The following is a 16,250-nucleotide window of genomic DNA, read 5'->3' on the forward strand; positions in this document are numbered from 1 at the left end:
TTGTATTTTATGTGAAAACTATCTATGAGAACTGTGTATTTTTCTATGAGAACTGCATATTTTTTATGAGAACTGTGTATTATTCATGAAAACTATCTATTAGAACTGTGTATTTCCTATGAGAACTATATATTTTTTATGAGAACTGTTTATTTTACATAGTTCACATAGCTAGTTCACGTAGTTCAGTTCTTATAACCAGTTCATAAAGCTAGTTCTCTATGAGAACAATCATCTCATAGCCAATTCTCATAGAACTGACTATGAAAACTGGTAGTTCTCATAGAACTGACTATGAGAATTGGCAGTTCACATAGCCAATTCTCATAGCTCAGTTCACGTAACAAGTTCTATATGAGTACTGAGCGGTTCTTATAGAACTAACTATGAGACTCGGCAGTTCTCACAGCCATTTCACATAGCCGAGGGTATTTGTCTCCGAAATAATATGATTCAGGAATTGATTCTAAAAATATAGCTCCCATAGCCCCAGTTCTCATAGCCATAGTTCAGGGGTATTTTTGTCTAAAATAATATGTTAACTTGGGCTATGTGAACTGGCGGGGATATTTTTGTCTGAAATATTATGTTAACTAGCTATGAGAATTGGCAGTTCTCATAGTCAGTTCACATAGCCAATGGTATTTTTGTCCGAAATAATATGTGTCAAGAGTTGATTCTAAAAATATAAATTTTACTAAAAATGGACATGTACACAAAAAATTAAGAAGAATGGGCAAAATAGTAAAAATGCATGAAAAGTAAAAAAAAAAGGACTGAAATAAAGAAGGAATATTTTTGTCAGGACTAAAGTAAGTCCGAACCTACTTTTTAGGGCCGGCCTAAAAATTCCCCTTATTTTTTAGTCGGCTACAGCGATAATAAAAGCGGGAGGTTTTGGTTTTGTGGAGGACTTCTGAAACGGGGAAAAACACAGAAACAGAGGTACAGGGGATAGCCGATCACTGTTCAACTCAGAAGACGAAGAACGGGGCTGTCTCCGGGAAATTTCTTTGTTCAGAATATTATTAAGTTTTCTTCTGAGTTTTTTATTTCCTTTTTCCTTCAAGTTTTTTAAAGCTTTATTTAATTACTTGTACTCCGATAACTCGTTTTAATTTATGTTCCTTATAAAAGTTGTTCGTTGGTTCTTGTTTAATTTAGATCTTTTATTTATTTTTCATCTCGCGTAATAGATGCATATTTCAAATTAGGGTTTCTTTTGTTTCTTGCTTAATAATGAGTGAGTAGTTGTATAGGTAGGGTCGCGGAGTGATTAGCACGCTGTGACCAGTTCGGGCACCGCTCCTATTTTCAAACAATAAAAAAAAAAATTAGAGTTGAAAAATACTTCCCGTAGACGAACCCGAGCATTGTCGGAGCCCATGTGAACGGAGGAATGGGGGACCAAAACCCATTCTCCGCTGCGCATGGGTAAACGACGACCACAGGGTCTCGCATCTTGCGAGGTATCTTTCTCAATGTAAAATTGAACGTTTTTAAGAATACCGAATCGAGTAGTTTAATCTGGACTGGTTACGAGTGCTATGAACCCTACGATCGTACCTCCTTTTAATTATTTGAAAAGAATAGTTGTTTCCTTAAGCTTTAATTAATCTCAATCATAACGAAAAGGGGTGGCTATCTAAAAGCCAGTTTAATCAGTAACAACTCGAGTTTTTAGTCAGCACACATCACCGTCTCTGTGGATTCGATTCCGGACTTACCAGATATTATATATGTTACGTCGGTCTCCGCCCTACGCTTGGGGCAACCCTTAATTTTAGGACTAGGAAATCGTCAAGCATCATGAGGTATTCAAAACAAAACCCTCTTTTAACATGATCGAACTCAATTAAAACCCACCATAACTTATTGAAACTCAACATATGTCCTCTATCAAATGTGGGAACTATAAAGTTCTTTTAGTTATGAAACTCAACATATGTCCTCTATCAAATGTGGAAACTATAAAATTCAGGTCACCATGTTGATGCTCCCTTACAGAGCATGGTTGGAGCATGTTTAGCTCGGAAAAGTTTTACTGGAGCTTTTGAAAGAAATGTCTATCGAGATTTTCATTCCTTCAAAAAGTGTATTTAAGCGTACCGTTTAGATGCTTTGCAGCAACTTTTTGAGGCATTTCCTTATACCGTAAGATATCTTCTAGAGAAATTGCATCTTTCTTGTTTCTTCTCTCTCTTCCTGGGGTCATTTCCTTCCTTTTCTCTTTTCCCAAATACTTGGAATTGAGTTGAACCTCTTCAATATCAGTTTGCCCTGTTCCCCCCCTCCCCATTCCAACTGCCTCAGCTTCAACATTGCCAAAATCTTCATCTAGGTAAAGGAATGGAACTTTGAATTCAAGAATGACTAGTAAAGAATAATTCCTAAAGTTGCCACTGCAAGCGATTATGTTTTGGGTTTTTATTTTTATTTTTTGCGAATAGTTTATACTGTTTAGATGATGACTGCTAGAAGATATACTGTGAAGCTAGAAAATATTTTGAAATATGAAGGGACTTTCGTTAACTTCATTATGCGGGAATAAGTAATACTCCATCTGTCCCACTTTAATTGTCTCTAGTTCTATTCTAACCAGCTCAAAAACTAGTTATATTTGTAAATCGGTAATGAATTTTATATCAAATATGGATCTTATTTGATAGATCTTGACTAATTTTAATAATACAATATTTTTCAAATCACGTAAAATATTATAAATTATGAGATATAATTAATTAATTGAAAAGTGACACAGACTCTCAAAAAGGACAATTAAATTGAGACGGAGGAGTACTTTTACTGCTAAACGAGAAGAGTGATATTTAAGTGATATTTTTAAAATCTCGTAATGTTCATATTTTTGGAGAATAGTGATATCAGTATTTAAGTAATGCTTTTGAAACCTTGTAATGGTCTATTATTTTTTTAAGTATTTGTATTATTTTTTGGAAGGTAATTTATCTACTTAATATATATATATATATATATATATATATATATATATATATATTTTAAATTTCATAAATGGTCTCAAATTTTATTTTTGCACTTTAGAGCGCTGAAAAGTTCGGTTGGCCATAACTAAGATCATGAGTTCAATTCTCGAAAAATAGTCTCTCTGCTTGCAGAGGTGCTACATGAACATTTTCCCAAGTTCCACACATGTAGGAGTTTGGAGTACTTTGTACACCTTTCTAACCTATCTAGTTGGAAAAAAAACAACAAAAATTGAGATTGTCATTTCTTGGAGGAGTGTATGTATGCGTACCTCCGAGATGATTTGCAACATCTTTAAGACGCATTCCCTTAGTTCGTAAGATATCTTCCTTTAAGATTGCAATTCTAACTCCAGTAGTTTTGTTATTACCTCTCTCACCTCCTGGGGTATTTACCTTCATTTTTTCTTGTTTTTTCAAACACCCAAAATTCAACTGAGCCTCTTCGATTACAACTTCCCCTGTTTCCTCACCCCCCATTCCGATTGCCTCAGCTCCATCATTGCCAAAACCCGCATCAAGGTTCTCTTGTTGAGCTGTAGGCAAAAATTGCGTCTGCGGAACTTCCTTTTCAACAACACTATTTGTGTCAACGGTAGCCATAAAGGCTTGATCAGAAGGCACATTATGAGAAGTCAACTGTGGGATGACCTCTTGATCGACAACTGCAGGAGTTTCATCAGGGAGAGTTTGCATGATAAGCTTGTGTTCATTGCGAGGTGACCATATTTGGATACCATATTCTTGACAAGAACTCATCAGTTCGGCGATGGTAACTGCAATAAAGAAGAATCCAAAAGATCAATATTTTTCTACCAAAGCAACTCCAACCCATATTTCAAATTTCGAGAACCACAAAAAGTATGTATGAGTACAAAAGAATTGCTTTCGGAGCATATCACCACATTCACATTAACTATATATATAACCACAATTCTCAATTCATTTGTACGTAGTGTTTGTATGCACTTTCTTTCTTCTTATTGTTTTTTATATTTTTGTATGTCTCCAAATATAACATTTAAAATTAAGGTCCTCGATTGCGAGCTCCCATACAGAGCATTATAGAAAACTAAAAGGGTTCATATAGAAGCTTTGGTTGGAGAAAACTTTGATTGAAGAAGTTTCTGGTACTATGTAAATTGACATCGATTATGTTCTTATATATGAGTTGTATATATTCAAGGAGGATTTCACTGAACTAAAAGCTTGCGCTTCTAGTTTTGAATGGGAGAGGGTACTTCTACAATCATATGAATCTACCACATAATATGTAGGAATCTAAATATATATATGCGTATCTATAACTTTATTTTTCGGAAAACAGATTATTTGTTGATTGATGCAAATTATATGTTGTAAAGCAATTGAACTTTGAAATATTCATGAATGACTCTATTAAAGAATAATTCTTAAAGTTGCCACTACAACCGATGAATGTTTTGGGTTTTTTTTTTAATGCAAACAAATTCCTAGAGATATATTGTGTGAAGCTAGAAAATATTTTGAAATATCAAGGGACGTTCATTAATTTTATTATGCAAGAATAAGTAATACTTTTACTACTAAACAAGAAGAGTGATATTGAAAGGATACTCTTAAAATCTCATATGTTAATTTGTGTTTTTGGAGAATAGTGATGTTTAAGTGATGCTTTTGGAACCTTGTATTGCTTTATTATTTTTGAAGTATTTTGTATTGTTTTTTGAAAGATAATTTTTCTACAATTTTTCTACTTAATTTATAATTTTTTTTTTGTAAAAGTTTATAAAGGACTTCAATTTTTATTTTCATTTTAGAGCACCAAAAAGTTAGGTTGGCCATGAGTAAAATCATGATGAGTTCGAAACTCAAAAATCACTATAAGAAAAATCACAATAGCTGACGGAACAAAAAAACATTCGTCTGCAAAAATTACTATAATTGACAAAAAAGTGAGTTTCGGAAACAATCTAGAGGTGACAAAAGATTTTTCGTCACCTATAGGTTGTCGAGGAAAGTCACTTTTGGTGACAAAAATCTGTTTTTTCGTCACCTATAGTAACTTTTGGTGACGAAAATTTTGTTGATTCATCATTTATAGTAAAAATTAAATTTCGTCACTATTTTTTCCTGCTTCTAGAGGTACCTATAGTAAAAATTAACTTTTACCTCAATTTTTATTTTCTCTTTAGAGCACCAAAAAGTAAGACTGGCCATGACTAAGATCATGAGTTCGTTCTCGAAAATAGTCTCCCTGCTTGCAGAGGTGCTACATCAACATTTTCCTAAGTCCGACACATGTAGGGGTTTGAAGCACTTTGTACGCCTTTCTAACCTATCTAGTTGGGAAAAAAAAAACAAGAACAAAATTTAGGTTTTCATTTCTTGGAGGAGTGTATATATGCGTACCTCCGAGATGATTTGCAGCATCTTTAAGATGCATTCCCTTGGTTTGTGTGATATCCTCGAGAGGAATTGTAATTCTAACTACATTTGTTTTCTTGTTTCTTCTCTCTCCTCCTCGATTCTTTTCCTTTGTTTTCCTTTTTCTCGAACACCCAGAATTCAACCGAGCCTGATCTACCATTACACATTCCCCTGTTCGCTCACTACCTGTTCCAACTGCCTCATTTCCAAAATCCACTTCTGGTTTCTCTTCTTGTGCTATCGGTGGCAACTGCAACTGCAGTTTTGATCTGTTTGTATTTTCAGAGAGTCCAGGGATACCAGTAAGATCCATCCATCCACTCAACCTTGTTACAAGCTCATAAGCTGAGATGGCGTCCTCCACAGTTGTGAAACTGCCAATGTTGAAGCGATTAAACGTGTAACGGATCTCGGCTACCCATTGGCCGCCGTGTCCCAGCCACACTCTTGTGGAGAACTTGGCCTGACAATTAAGCACTGTTTCCGGAGTCGTGGGCAAGCCTTGACTGTCTCTTCGTTCCAGCCCGTTGATCGTTAAAACTCCCCCTCCTAAGATCACATCCAACTCACCTCCCCTGTTCTGAATTAGTTGCTGCACCACGCCCACAACTTCAAAGACCGGCTGGTCAACAATGTCCTTGTCCGGTTGTTCCAACCAGTTGATCCGCCTTAATGTCACTTCTCTCTCATCGTAGTTCTCTTGTTCCAATATGTTATGCACCAACGACTCCATGACTTTGGGCGCCACGCCCGACGCCCTTGTTATTTGATCGAAATCACCGAACTTGTTACGCAGGTAAGACACCAAGTTGATCACATGCAACGCAAAGATGTTCTCGCCGTCCTCCCAGTTGATCACATGCAACGCACCGCTCTTGTCCTCAAGTATGTGCTGATAAGAAAGCGCCAAGCTTATGTTCCCCTGTTCACTAGACACCAAAAAAACACTTGGCATCGGCCGAGACAGAGGGAAATATGTGGGCGACGACGGAGGGATATAGAAACCCATATTCGATTCTTCAAAGCCCTGATTGTTCATCGTCATAATTCCCCCTCCTCTTGGCCTCCAATCTGACGCCTCGCTCCAGTTCTTACGTAGCTGCTGCTGCAACAACGTCGAGTCTCCGGCCAAGTACGGTGCCAGGTCGACGATGTCGTCGTGCTCTTGATTTTGTGGCGGATCGTCCGTGGATTGGTTAGACCCTTGATACTGCATAACCATTGAATTGGACGAGGGTAGAAAAGGCTGTGGCGGCGACCACCTAGGGGAAGGTAAGGGCGACAAATTCAAGAAGAAATCTTCAGTAGCCATGTCCGACTCTCCACTGTATGTAGGCGCAGCCATTGACACACAGTTACCAAACCAAAGGATGAAATATTAAGAGATTAAAAAAGCTGGAATTTGTTGCAAAACCCAAGTAGAAGATAAGAAGCAGCAAAATTGGGAAATGCCGATCCTAGCTAATTCGGTGCGAAACGAATTCTTTGAAACTAGGTGTTGAACCCTAGACCTCTAAAGATCAATGGATGGATCGAGCGACAATGATGACAGGGAGAGAAAGTGAGAGCTGCTTTGATGAGCTTCTTTGAAACTGGATATTGTACCGTTTTGGTGTGGTATGCTATTGTATGGATGTTGTCATACGGTATTGTACCATTTTTATGTGGTATGCTACTGTATGGATGTTGTCATACGGTATTGTACCATTTTTATGTGGTATGGTACCATATGGATGTTGTTATACGGTATTGTACCATTTTGGTGGAATATGCTATCGTATGGATATTGTCGTACGGTACTGTACCGATTTGGTATGGAATGCTACCGTATAGATGTAGTCATACGATATTGTACCATTTTGTTGGAGTATGCAACTGTATGAATGTTGTTGTACGGTATTGCACCGTTTTGGTGTGGTATGCTACCGTATGGATATGTATGTTGTCGTATGGTATTGTACCGTATTGGTTGAATATGCTACCTTATGGATGTTGTCGTACGGTACTATACCGATTTAGTGTGGTATGCTACCGTATGCATGTTATCGTACGATATTGTACCGTTTTGTTGGAGTATGCTATTGTATGGATGTTATAGTACCGTTTTGTTGTGGTATGCTACCGTATGAAAGTTGTCCCATGGTATTCTACCGTTTTGGTGTGGTATGGTACCGTATGGATGTCTTCGTACTATATTGTACTGTTTTGGTGTGATATACTACCGTATGGATGTTGTCGTACTGCGACCATTCTCCTATTTTCTTCGGTCATCGATATGTCTATATGGTCACAAGTGGTTGTATCTTTTTCTGGTATGGCTATGGCCGTGAGAATGGTTTGGGGTTTTTCACCCGTGTGAATTTAATCTTCTGAACTCTGAAGAATTTACTCTAGCCTCTGTTTTGCGTTTATTATGTTTTGAACGGTCCTTTGACAAGCTAGGATAATTAAAGGGTTTATAATTGTTTTATTCCCGTGCTGCCTAATGGATGACAGCTTAATGCACACCAACAAAAAAAAAAAAAAAAAGTATGCGTGCTTGAACTATAGGATTTGAGGGCCGTTAAAACACCAACTGTCATGTGCACTAACTGTTTGATTTAATTTCTGAAAAGTTTTGGGTGGTGGTTCCATTGTTTCATTCAAACATTTAGTACACTATAATATTGTGTCGCTTTTGGCGATGAAGGAGTACCAGTTGTTATTTATCCAAGGAACATGTCAATAGTGATTTAAAATCATTTATCCTTAAGAGGAACTTCCTCTTTGTTAGAGTAATTCATTTCTGTTTAAAATAAGGATTTAGAAATGCAAAAAAAAAAAATAGTTTCCTTCAAAGCGCCTAACAACTTCGTTAGGTTACTTCATTATATGCATTTAAAACAAAATTTCCAACAAGATGAAACTTTTTCCTAATCACGTAATAATCAGAAGTGACTGATGTAGCACTATAGATTACTTTCTATTCATGTTAGGTTGGTGCCTACTTGGGGTTGATTATTTATAAGATGTGAATTCTTACGAATACACCATGTAAGGTTTTGATGCACGTGACCAAGGGGCTTGGCTTACGAGTTACAAGATACTCCCAAGTCCCAACCATTTATGAGTACATATATGTTGCGAAAAATGGTTCTGATTCAGGTTATTGAACTTCACTTTTCGATTTTTTGCAATATACAATGTGTTCCTCAAGCGTATCAAACAATATCTGATCAATATAATTTTTGACGAACTTAATATTATAAATGAGTTCTACAAAATAAACAATGCCGATCAACAAACACAAATCGGGAAAAAACAAACAAATAAACCGGACTGGCCGGACATTTTTGAATCCGTTTGAAACTACTCCAGATAACTACATTTAAGATTGATTGCTACTCTTTTATTTTGCTAGCTGTACATTTTGCCATTACGCATAGAGAAGAGAAAGAGAGTTCAAAGAGTCCCAATGCTATAAGTTCAAAATTTAAGAGAGATGCTATATACCTATCTCATTCTACTATATCATCCATTATATCTTTGTGGGGCCCACTTTGGGTCCCACAAAAATACAAAAAAATGTCTATAAATTTAGAATATTATTTTATGAGGTCCTGTAAAAAATCAGCTCTAACAGATATCGGTAAGTATTATTTCTAAATTCGTAGGGGCAAAACTGCGCAATTGAACAGTTTCGCCCCTACGAATCTAGAAAAAATACTTATCTATATCTGTTGGAGTTTATTTTTTACAGGGTCCTATAAAATATTATTTCAAAATGTATGGATATTATTTCATATTTCCGTGGGACTCAAAATGGGCTCCATAAAAAATGTAGTGGATGGTGTAGTGAAATGAGGTAGTGTATGTAGCATTTCTGGAAACAGTTTGTACAGGTAGAATATCTGTCCCAGTGTGTTAGGGTCGCAAACTGGCAATTGATTCCAACTCTCCCTCGGTCAAAATATGCGGGTAAAATTCCAATCTAACGATGACCCGACCTGAATAACATGGACCTCAAACAATTATCTTAATCTTCCTACCCCAAATCTCTCTCTCTCTCTCTCTCTCTCTCTGCGTGTTGTGATTCTTGTGAAGTGTGAATTAGTCCAGAGATAATCTAATACTAGGAGACTTTAGTGAACGAAGGAAATTTGGTACCAAACCATTCTTAAAAATCTTTGTCCACTCCCAGTCTCCACGTAAAAACACCGAGAAAATTTGGTACTTTAAGCTCCGTTTGTTTGGGCGTAAAATATTTTTCGGTAAAATATTTTACCTATTTTTCGGTGTTTGATTGTGTAGAAAATTTCATTAATTAGATGAAGATGACTTACCCTTAAATCTTCCGTAAATTATTTTTCGAAATGAATCCGTTGCCTTCTACTGCAATTCTCACTGCTCAATTTCCTCGATCGTTAGTCCTAACTCACGTTCAATTCCAATATTCTCAAATCCCTCCACTATTTATCGCCCCCTCTCTCTCTCTCTCTCTCTCTCTCTCTCTCTCTCTATATATATATATATATATATATATTATTTTGTCGATTTTTGAAAATATTTTTCAAGTGTTAACCAAATACCAAAAAATAAAATTTAAAATTTATTTTCTAAAAAAATATTTTACATGAAAAATGTTTTACATCAAAACAAATGAGTACAAGTTTAGATTGAAAAGACACCTCTAAAATTATTCCGAATACTAGGAAATTTGAAGACCCCACTCCAAGCCATCACTGACTCCTTCAAACAGACTACTCCGAATACGCCACACAGATTCTCCTTCAGTAACAATGCTCCTATCAAGAGCCCTACGAATCCCGTCAAATCTAGCAAACATTCCTTGAACGGAACAGGATTTTCTACTGTAAAATTCAAACCCAAAGATGCGACGCCATCCACAAACCACGCCCAGAGTCACATTCAAAGCATAAATTGATGTAGAACAAGTGACGGCTGAATTCATAGATCAATTAGTCCAGTTGAAGCGTCGAAAACCCAAACAAGCGTTAATTACAGATTACTCGATTTGGCAAAATTTGGATGAGTTCGGATTGGACCCAAGCTTGGTGGGCTGACTTAAAATCGCGTTGCGGTCAAGACTCACAATCCTAAGGCTAAGGTTGTGATTGATGATGGATTTCGGCCCAACTACTTCATTTAGGCCTTCAATTGGAGTAACTCTTACAGAAAAGTCTTTAGAAGTTGGTTTCAGTTGGGAAAGTCTTGTTTTTATTTTCCGTTTTCAATTTTGGTAGTTTCCCCAAATTCCGGGACTCTTTATTTTTTGACCATTTTTTAAAGGATTTCTAGGGTTATGCCTTATAAAATGGATTGTAACTTAATTTCGTATTCAATTTTTTCCATCAATAACATACAGAGTTTCTCTCTATTTTCCTTGTGTGCAAGGTTTGATTGTGAACTCGTGTGTCTATCTCGTTTGCAATAATACGCTAACTATTCTCGTATGAACTCTGCTGCGTCAAGTGGTCTTCGGTACCTGCTCTAGTAGGACCTCAACCACTTTTTCCAAGGATGTAAATGGGAATAATTCACATTTACTAGTTGCGGGAAAGTGCCAGATTAAATAATGTTTCCTCTTTTTATGTTTTTTTTTCCCATTTTGGTCAACCACTACGTGACACTTCTAATTATTTATGTAATGACAAATAATGTTAGGATTAGTTGGAATGCACGTAAATTGACAACCTGAGTTTGTCAAACAAAAAAAAAAGGGTTTCAACGCAATGCTAGATAGATAGAGGTTACACAAACATCTTCCATACTAGAAAAAGGGGTAATGATTTTTGCACTTTATTTATTTTTTTATAAATGCAATCAAAATTTTGTCATTCAGTGCTTAAAACTGTACTCACAAGCACTAAAACAATAGATTGATGAGAAAGTCAAGTGTGAAAATTATCTTCGGTAGAAAAAAAAATGGGTTAAGAGTTTCCTGGTAATCACATTTTTCCTTGCCAAGCCATTCCAACCCAAGTCAATTTTACATAATGAGTCCACGCACCCACTTCTGCTAAGTATTCCACAGCTAGTAGTTCTCGCAACCAATCTTAGAAGAATTCTTTGACAAAGTCCCAGTCGATCTCCACGTAAGAATACCAAGAAAATTCTCGCCCGGATTTGGTGGGGGAGGGAGCATGTGCCCACTCGGCCACAAACACTCAATCCTGAAATCTTATCCGTCTGTGGTGCCTTAAAAAGAAACTTAGTATTAAAGACGGTGATTTCCCACTGACACTTAGTGCTAGCTCCACAGCTAATTCCCTGCCAACTAATCCTGAAATCGTTATCCAGATTACATAATGTGGTGCCGTAAAGAAACTTAGCATTAAAAATAATGATTTTGCACTTGTACATAGGGTTAGCTCCACAGCTAGTTCTATCAACCAATTCTGAAATTGTTATCCAGATTACATATGTTGTGCCTTAAAGAAACTTAGCATTAAAGATAATAATTTTTCACTTACACTTAGAGCTAGCTCCACAGCTAGTTCTATCAACCAATCCCGAAATCGTTATCCAGAGTACATATGTTGTGCCTTAAAGAAACTTGGCATTTTAAAGATAATGATTTTCCACTTACACTTGAGCTAGCTCCATAGCTAGTTTTATCAACCAATCCTGAAATCTTTATCCATATTTTGTATGTGGTGCTTTAAAGAAACTTAGCATTAAATTAGATAGTGATTTTCCACTTACACTCAATGCTAGCTCCATAGCTAGTTCTACCCAGGATTAAGCCCAGCAAGTCTTTGGGCTTGGGCAACCCCCAGACTAGGGCAATCAAAAAAAAAAAAACATTCATATCCATTTGCTTATGTGTATTTATATTTTGGCAAAGACGTAGCATAGAGGATGAAGTTGGTTTGTTGGTCAGCACAATGTATTTTAAGTTGCCATCTGGAAGGTCATGAGTTCAATAAATCGTGCCCATCATTCAAAGTCTTTTTTTGTCTTTTTCATGTTGTTTCTATAACTTAAATTACAGTTGCAAATTTATGCTTGTCACTCATTAATGACACATTCATGAAAATTGTCACTTTCTATTTTATTTTCTTGACTTGTATGTCTTTTTATACAATACTTAATAGTAAGTGGGCAACCAAATTTGGAGCGGATTTTGGCAAACAAACATCGGGCTGACCGTGGTTCTACCAACGAACTCTAAAAATTTTATCCTTCCAGGACTCTCCATCTAAAACACCAACAAATTCCCCCCCATATGAATACATATAGTGGCGGAGGGAGCATGTGGCCACTTGGGCACATGTCTTGCTACAATGTTTTTTTGTGTCAGACATATAAATAATTGGTATTGTTCTGCTCCGAAATGGCTTGAGGACTGAGCGCGGACATGCCAAGACTTGTCGTGTGCAACGTAAAGAACTGGATGCCCCTTTTCTGACTTCGTAATTGTATGGCGAAAGTGTTGCAAACCTAATGGCAAGATTGCAGTGATGGTTCGTGGTTTTACCTCAACGAGAGAGGACTTAGCTATTTCTTAACAGTGTAGGAAAAGAAGTAACAACGTAAAAGTAAAAACGAACTTTATTAACCGTGTAATAAAGTTGGGTACAACAGGAAAGTAAAGAACCCGAATTACTTGAAGAAGTAATTGAGTTGGTACAAGAAAAGTAAAATAGTTGCTTCACTGGGAAAACTTTGGTTTAAGCGTTGGGCTTGATTGGTGTGTATACCCTTTTTCCTTTCTAAGTTCTTGTATTTATAGGCATAGAGCATCCACGATTTTGCATGTAAGAGGATTTGTTGGCCTCTCATCATGACGCCATGTGCCCTTTGTAAATTGTAACTTTCAATTCATGGAATCATGGGTAGTTACCAGAAGTTGAGAATGGCTAGTGGGCCTCTCCTATTTTTTCTCTTCGGGATCATGGGCAGTTAATGGAATAATGGGTTTTCTCCACTTCCTATTCTTGTGGCACTTGGTAAATCATGGACCATTTGACTAAGTCAAATGGCCATGTGGCAAAATAATCCCACTAACTTGCTTTCTATTCATCCATGAGGTTTTTCCCAGGTGACTTGATTAACCTGCCAATGTGCTTTCAAAATGTAAAAGGCCTTGTAAAGATTAAATGGGCCTCCTTTATATTCTTCAAATAATGTAACCCATAGCCCATGATCTTTTGGGTGCACAGTCGGATTGGACTGAAACTAAATGGGCCCAATTGATATAGCATTGGCCCATTAATCTCAGTCCAATAACTCTTTACTTTATGGCCCAATTTAATTAAATATCAATTTAATGGCCGCCCAACGCTAGTCTAGGACTGGGTGCGGATTGGGTACCAAAAACGGGTGTAAACATGTATCTTTAAGTCTTATAAAATTGTTAAAATCACACGTACATACATACCTAATAACACACCTATTAACATATTCTCCCGTCCTCCTTTTGTAAATCTCCTAACCCCAGTATGGATGGTCTGCCCTCGACCCATCCGGAGGGGAGAATAATCAAGGTGCATATTTAATTTGGCCCGGACAGCCCTTACGTTGAAAAAAAAGAAAGATATATACCCTATTGAAGCACAAAAAAAAAAAATTTATTTGCGGGAAAAAAAAGTTGCTCTTTCTCTTATGTAAGGGTGAATGGAGAACATTGAGTTGCATTGAGTTCCTGGAACATCTTTGTTGTTAAGACTTAAACTAAGGAATTTGCTCCTCCAACGTCAAATAGAAATCTTTAAGGAGCCATTAAGTTTGTCCGGTTTTAGTGAGATGAGCTCCCATAATAAACGTTGGTTTAATAGGTCTCGTAGAATAAGTGAAATGCACATAAACTAACAACCTAAGTTATCAAACGAAAAAAATGGATTTCAAAGGAATGTTGGGTATGTAGAGGTTGCACAAAAAAATTTCGTACTAGAAAAGGGGTAACCACTACAACAAATAAGCCTTTAATAGCATAAAAGCATAGCATTTTTTTTTAAGAATGATGTTATAGATGACAAATAATAGTGTTCCTAAAGTTAGAAACAAGAGGAAACGTCTATCGCATAGTGTTCCACAAATACGGAAAGATCTGTGCATCATAGCGTTCCACAAGCACTAAAAATATAAATTGTACGTAGAGTGCATTGATGAGAAAGTCAAGTGTGAAAATTATCTTCGGTAGAGAAAAACGTGTCGTGTCAAGAATTTCCTAGTAATCACATTTTTCCTTGGCAAGTGAATTCTGCATAATGAGTCCACGGTTCCAAGGAAAGAAAATGTGAAGAAAAAAAAAGGTCAAAATAGTGATCTCCCACTTTTGCTCAGTATTCCACAGCTAGTAGTTCTCGCAACCAATATTGAAGAATTCTTTGACAAGTCCCATTCGATCTCCACTTAAAAAAAAAAAACATAGAAAATTCTCACCCGGATTTAGTGGCGGAGGGAGCATGTGCCCACAAAGGCACAAACGCGCAATCCTATAATTTTAGTTTTACCAACCAATCCAGAAATCTTTATCCTACCAGGACTCTTCACCTAAAATACTGGCAGGCGTGTAAATGTTTACATAAGCGCCCTCTAATTTATCTTTGCTAAGTCTTTTTAATATTGTTTCTCGAAATTTAATACTTAATTTCTGTGTTAGGTAGTTGGAGGGTTTGATACAAAAAACACAAAGTTAAAATATTAAACGGTGTTTGAAGCTAGTCCATTTGAAGGTCAATATGGTCAAGAGTTTAGTACTGAACTTATTTAGTCCACAGGCAAGACTACTGAATTTGCAATTCAATTGGGTGGGCCCAATGTTTATGTATTGGACTTGCTGGTGGGGCCAAGTAATGAAATTAGGCCTAAGCCAATTCCGGCCCACGAGGGCTATTATTACTCGGCTACAGAAAGAAAAACAGGAGGGTTTTTCTCTTGAAGTTTTGTTCAATTATTCGCACTCCGATAACTCGTTTTAATTTCTTTTCTTTATAAAAGTTGTTCGTTGATTCTTATTTAACTTATATCTTTTGTTTATTTTTCATCATGCATAATAGAAGCATGTTTCAAATTAAGATTTCTTTTGTTTCTTGTTTAATAATGAGTGAGTAGTCGTATAGGTAGGGTCGCGGGGTGATTAGCACACCGTGGCCGGTTCGGACGAGTTCTGCTCCTATTTCAAAATAAAAAAATGTAAAAAAAAAAACAATTTTAGATTGGTAAAAGTTCATGAGTTCAAACGAACTCTTCTATCCGTGATTTGGAAAGTTCATGAGTTCCGATAGGAAAATATCTGAATCAAGCAACGGAGGGAAATATGTGGGTGACGGAGACACATAAAAGTTGATGCGCTCGTGGTTCATTTTGCGGCACTGGTGCTGGCAGAGGGGAATCTGTGGGTTTCGGGGGCATCGAAGACCAAAGAGGGGCATTCAATGATATCAGTACACTAATCTTTGAGTATTTGAGTTTCATTTGCCTTCTTCATATTAAGTTTGCTGTCTTTGTGTGCTTTCCCTCTCGAACAGGGTCGAAAATGCACCATACTCACACAACATTTGATCCCACATCATACGTTTCAATGGGATCGATGAACTATGTGAGTGTGGAGAACTCCATTACAAGACAAAGCATCTCTAGCATTGTTGTTCCCTCTCCCTTTCTCCCTTGCCAATCTTCATCCCAAACAAAGCTAAAACAAAATTGGAAAAATTCAAAAGCCATAATCGGAGAACACAGCCTACAACATACCCCCTTTCGAAGCGCTAAACTTAAAAGCAACTCAAAAACCAAGTTATTGGAGAATCTCTAAATGCAGTCCATCTCATATGCAAATATTGCATCTGGAAACGTTATAACTAAACACTTAATTATAATACTGTAAAGGTTTTA

At 36.8% G+C, this 16,250-nt stretch overlaps 1 protein-coding gene across 1 annotated transcript in view; it reads right to left on the reverse strand.

Moving 5' to 3' along the window:
- The window catches only part of LOC131316984 (uncharacterized), a 104,882-nt gene extending 98,126 nt beyond the window's left edge, over positions 1-6,756 (reverse strand). The window contains exons 1-2 of the mRNA XM_058346565.1: positions 5,394-6,756; positions 3,275-3,778 (exon numbers count right to left, since the gene is read on the reverse strand). Of these exons, the coding sequence (XP_058202548.1) occupies positions 3,275-3,778; positions 5,394-6,756 (1,867 nt within the window). The remainder of the gene's footprint in view (positions 1-3,274; positions 3,779-5,393) is intronic.
- Positions 6,757-16,250: the final 9,494 nt, after the last annotated feature.

The sequence above is a fragment of the Rhododendron vialii genome, chromosome 2a (assembly GCF_030253575.1).
Source record: "Rhododendron vialii isolate Sample 1 chromosome 2a, ASM3025357v1".
Classification (NCBI taxonomy): domain Eukaryota; kingdom Viridiplantae; phylum Streptophyta; class Magnoliopsida; order Ericales; family Ericaceae; genus Rhododendron; species Rhododendron vialii.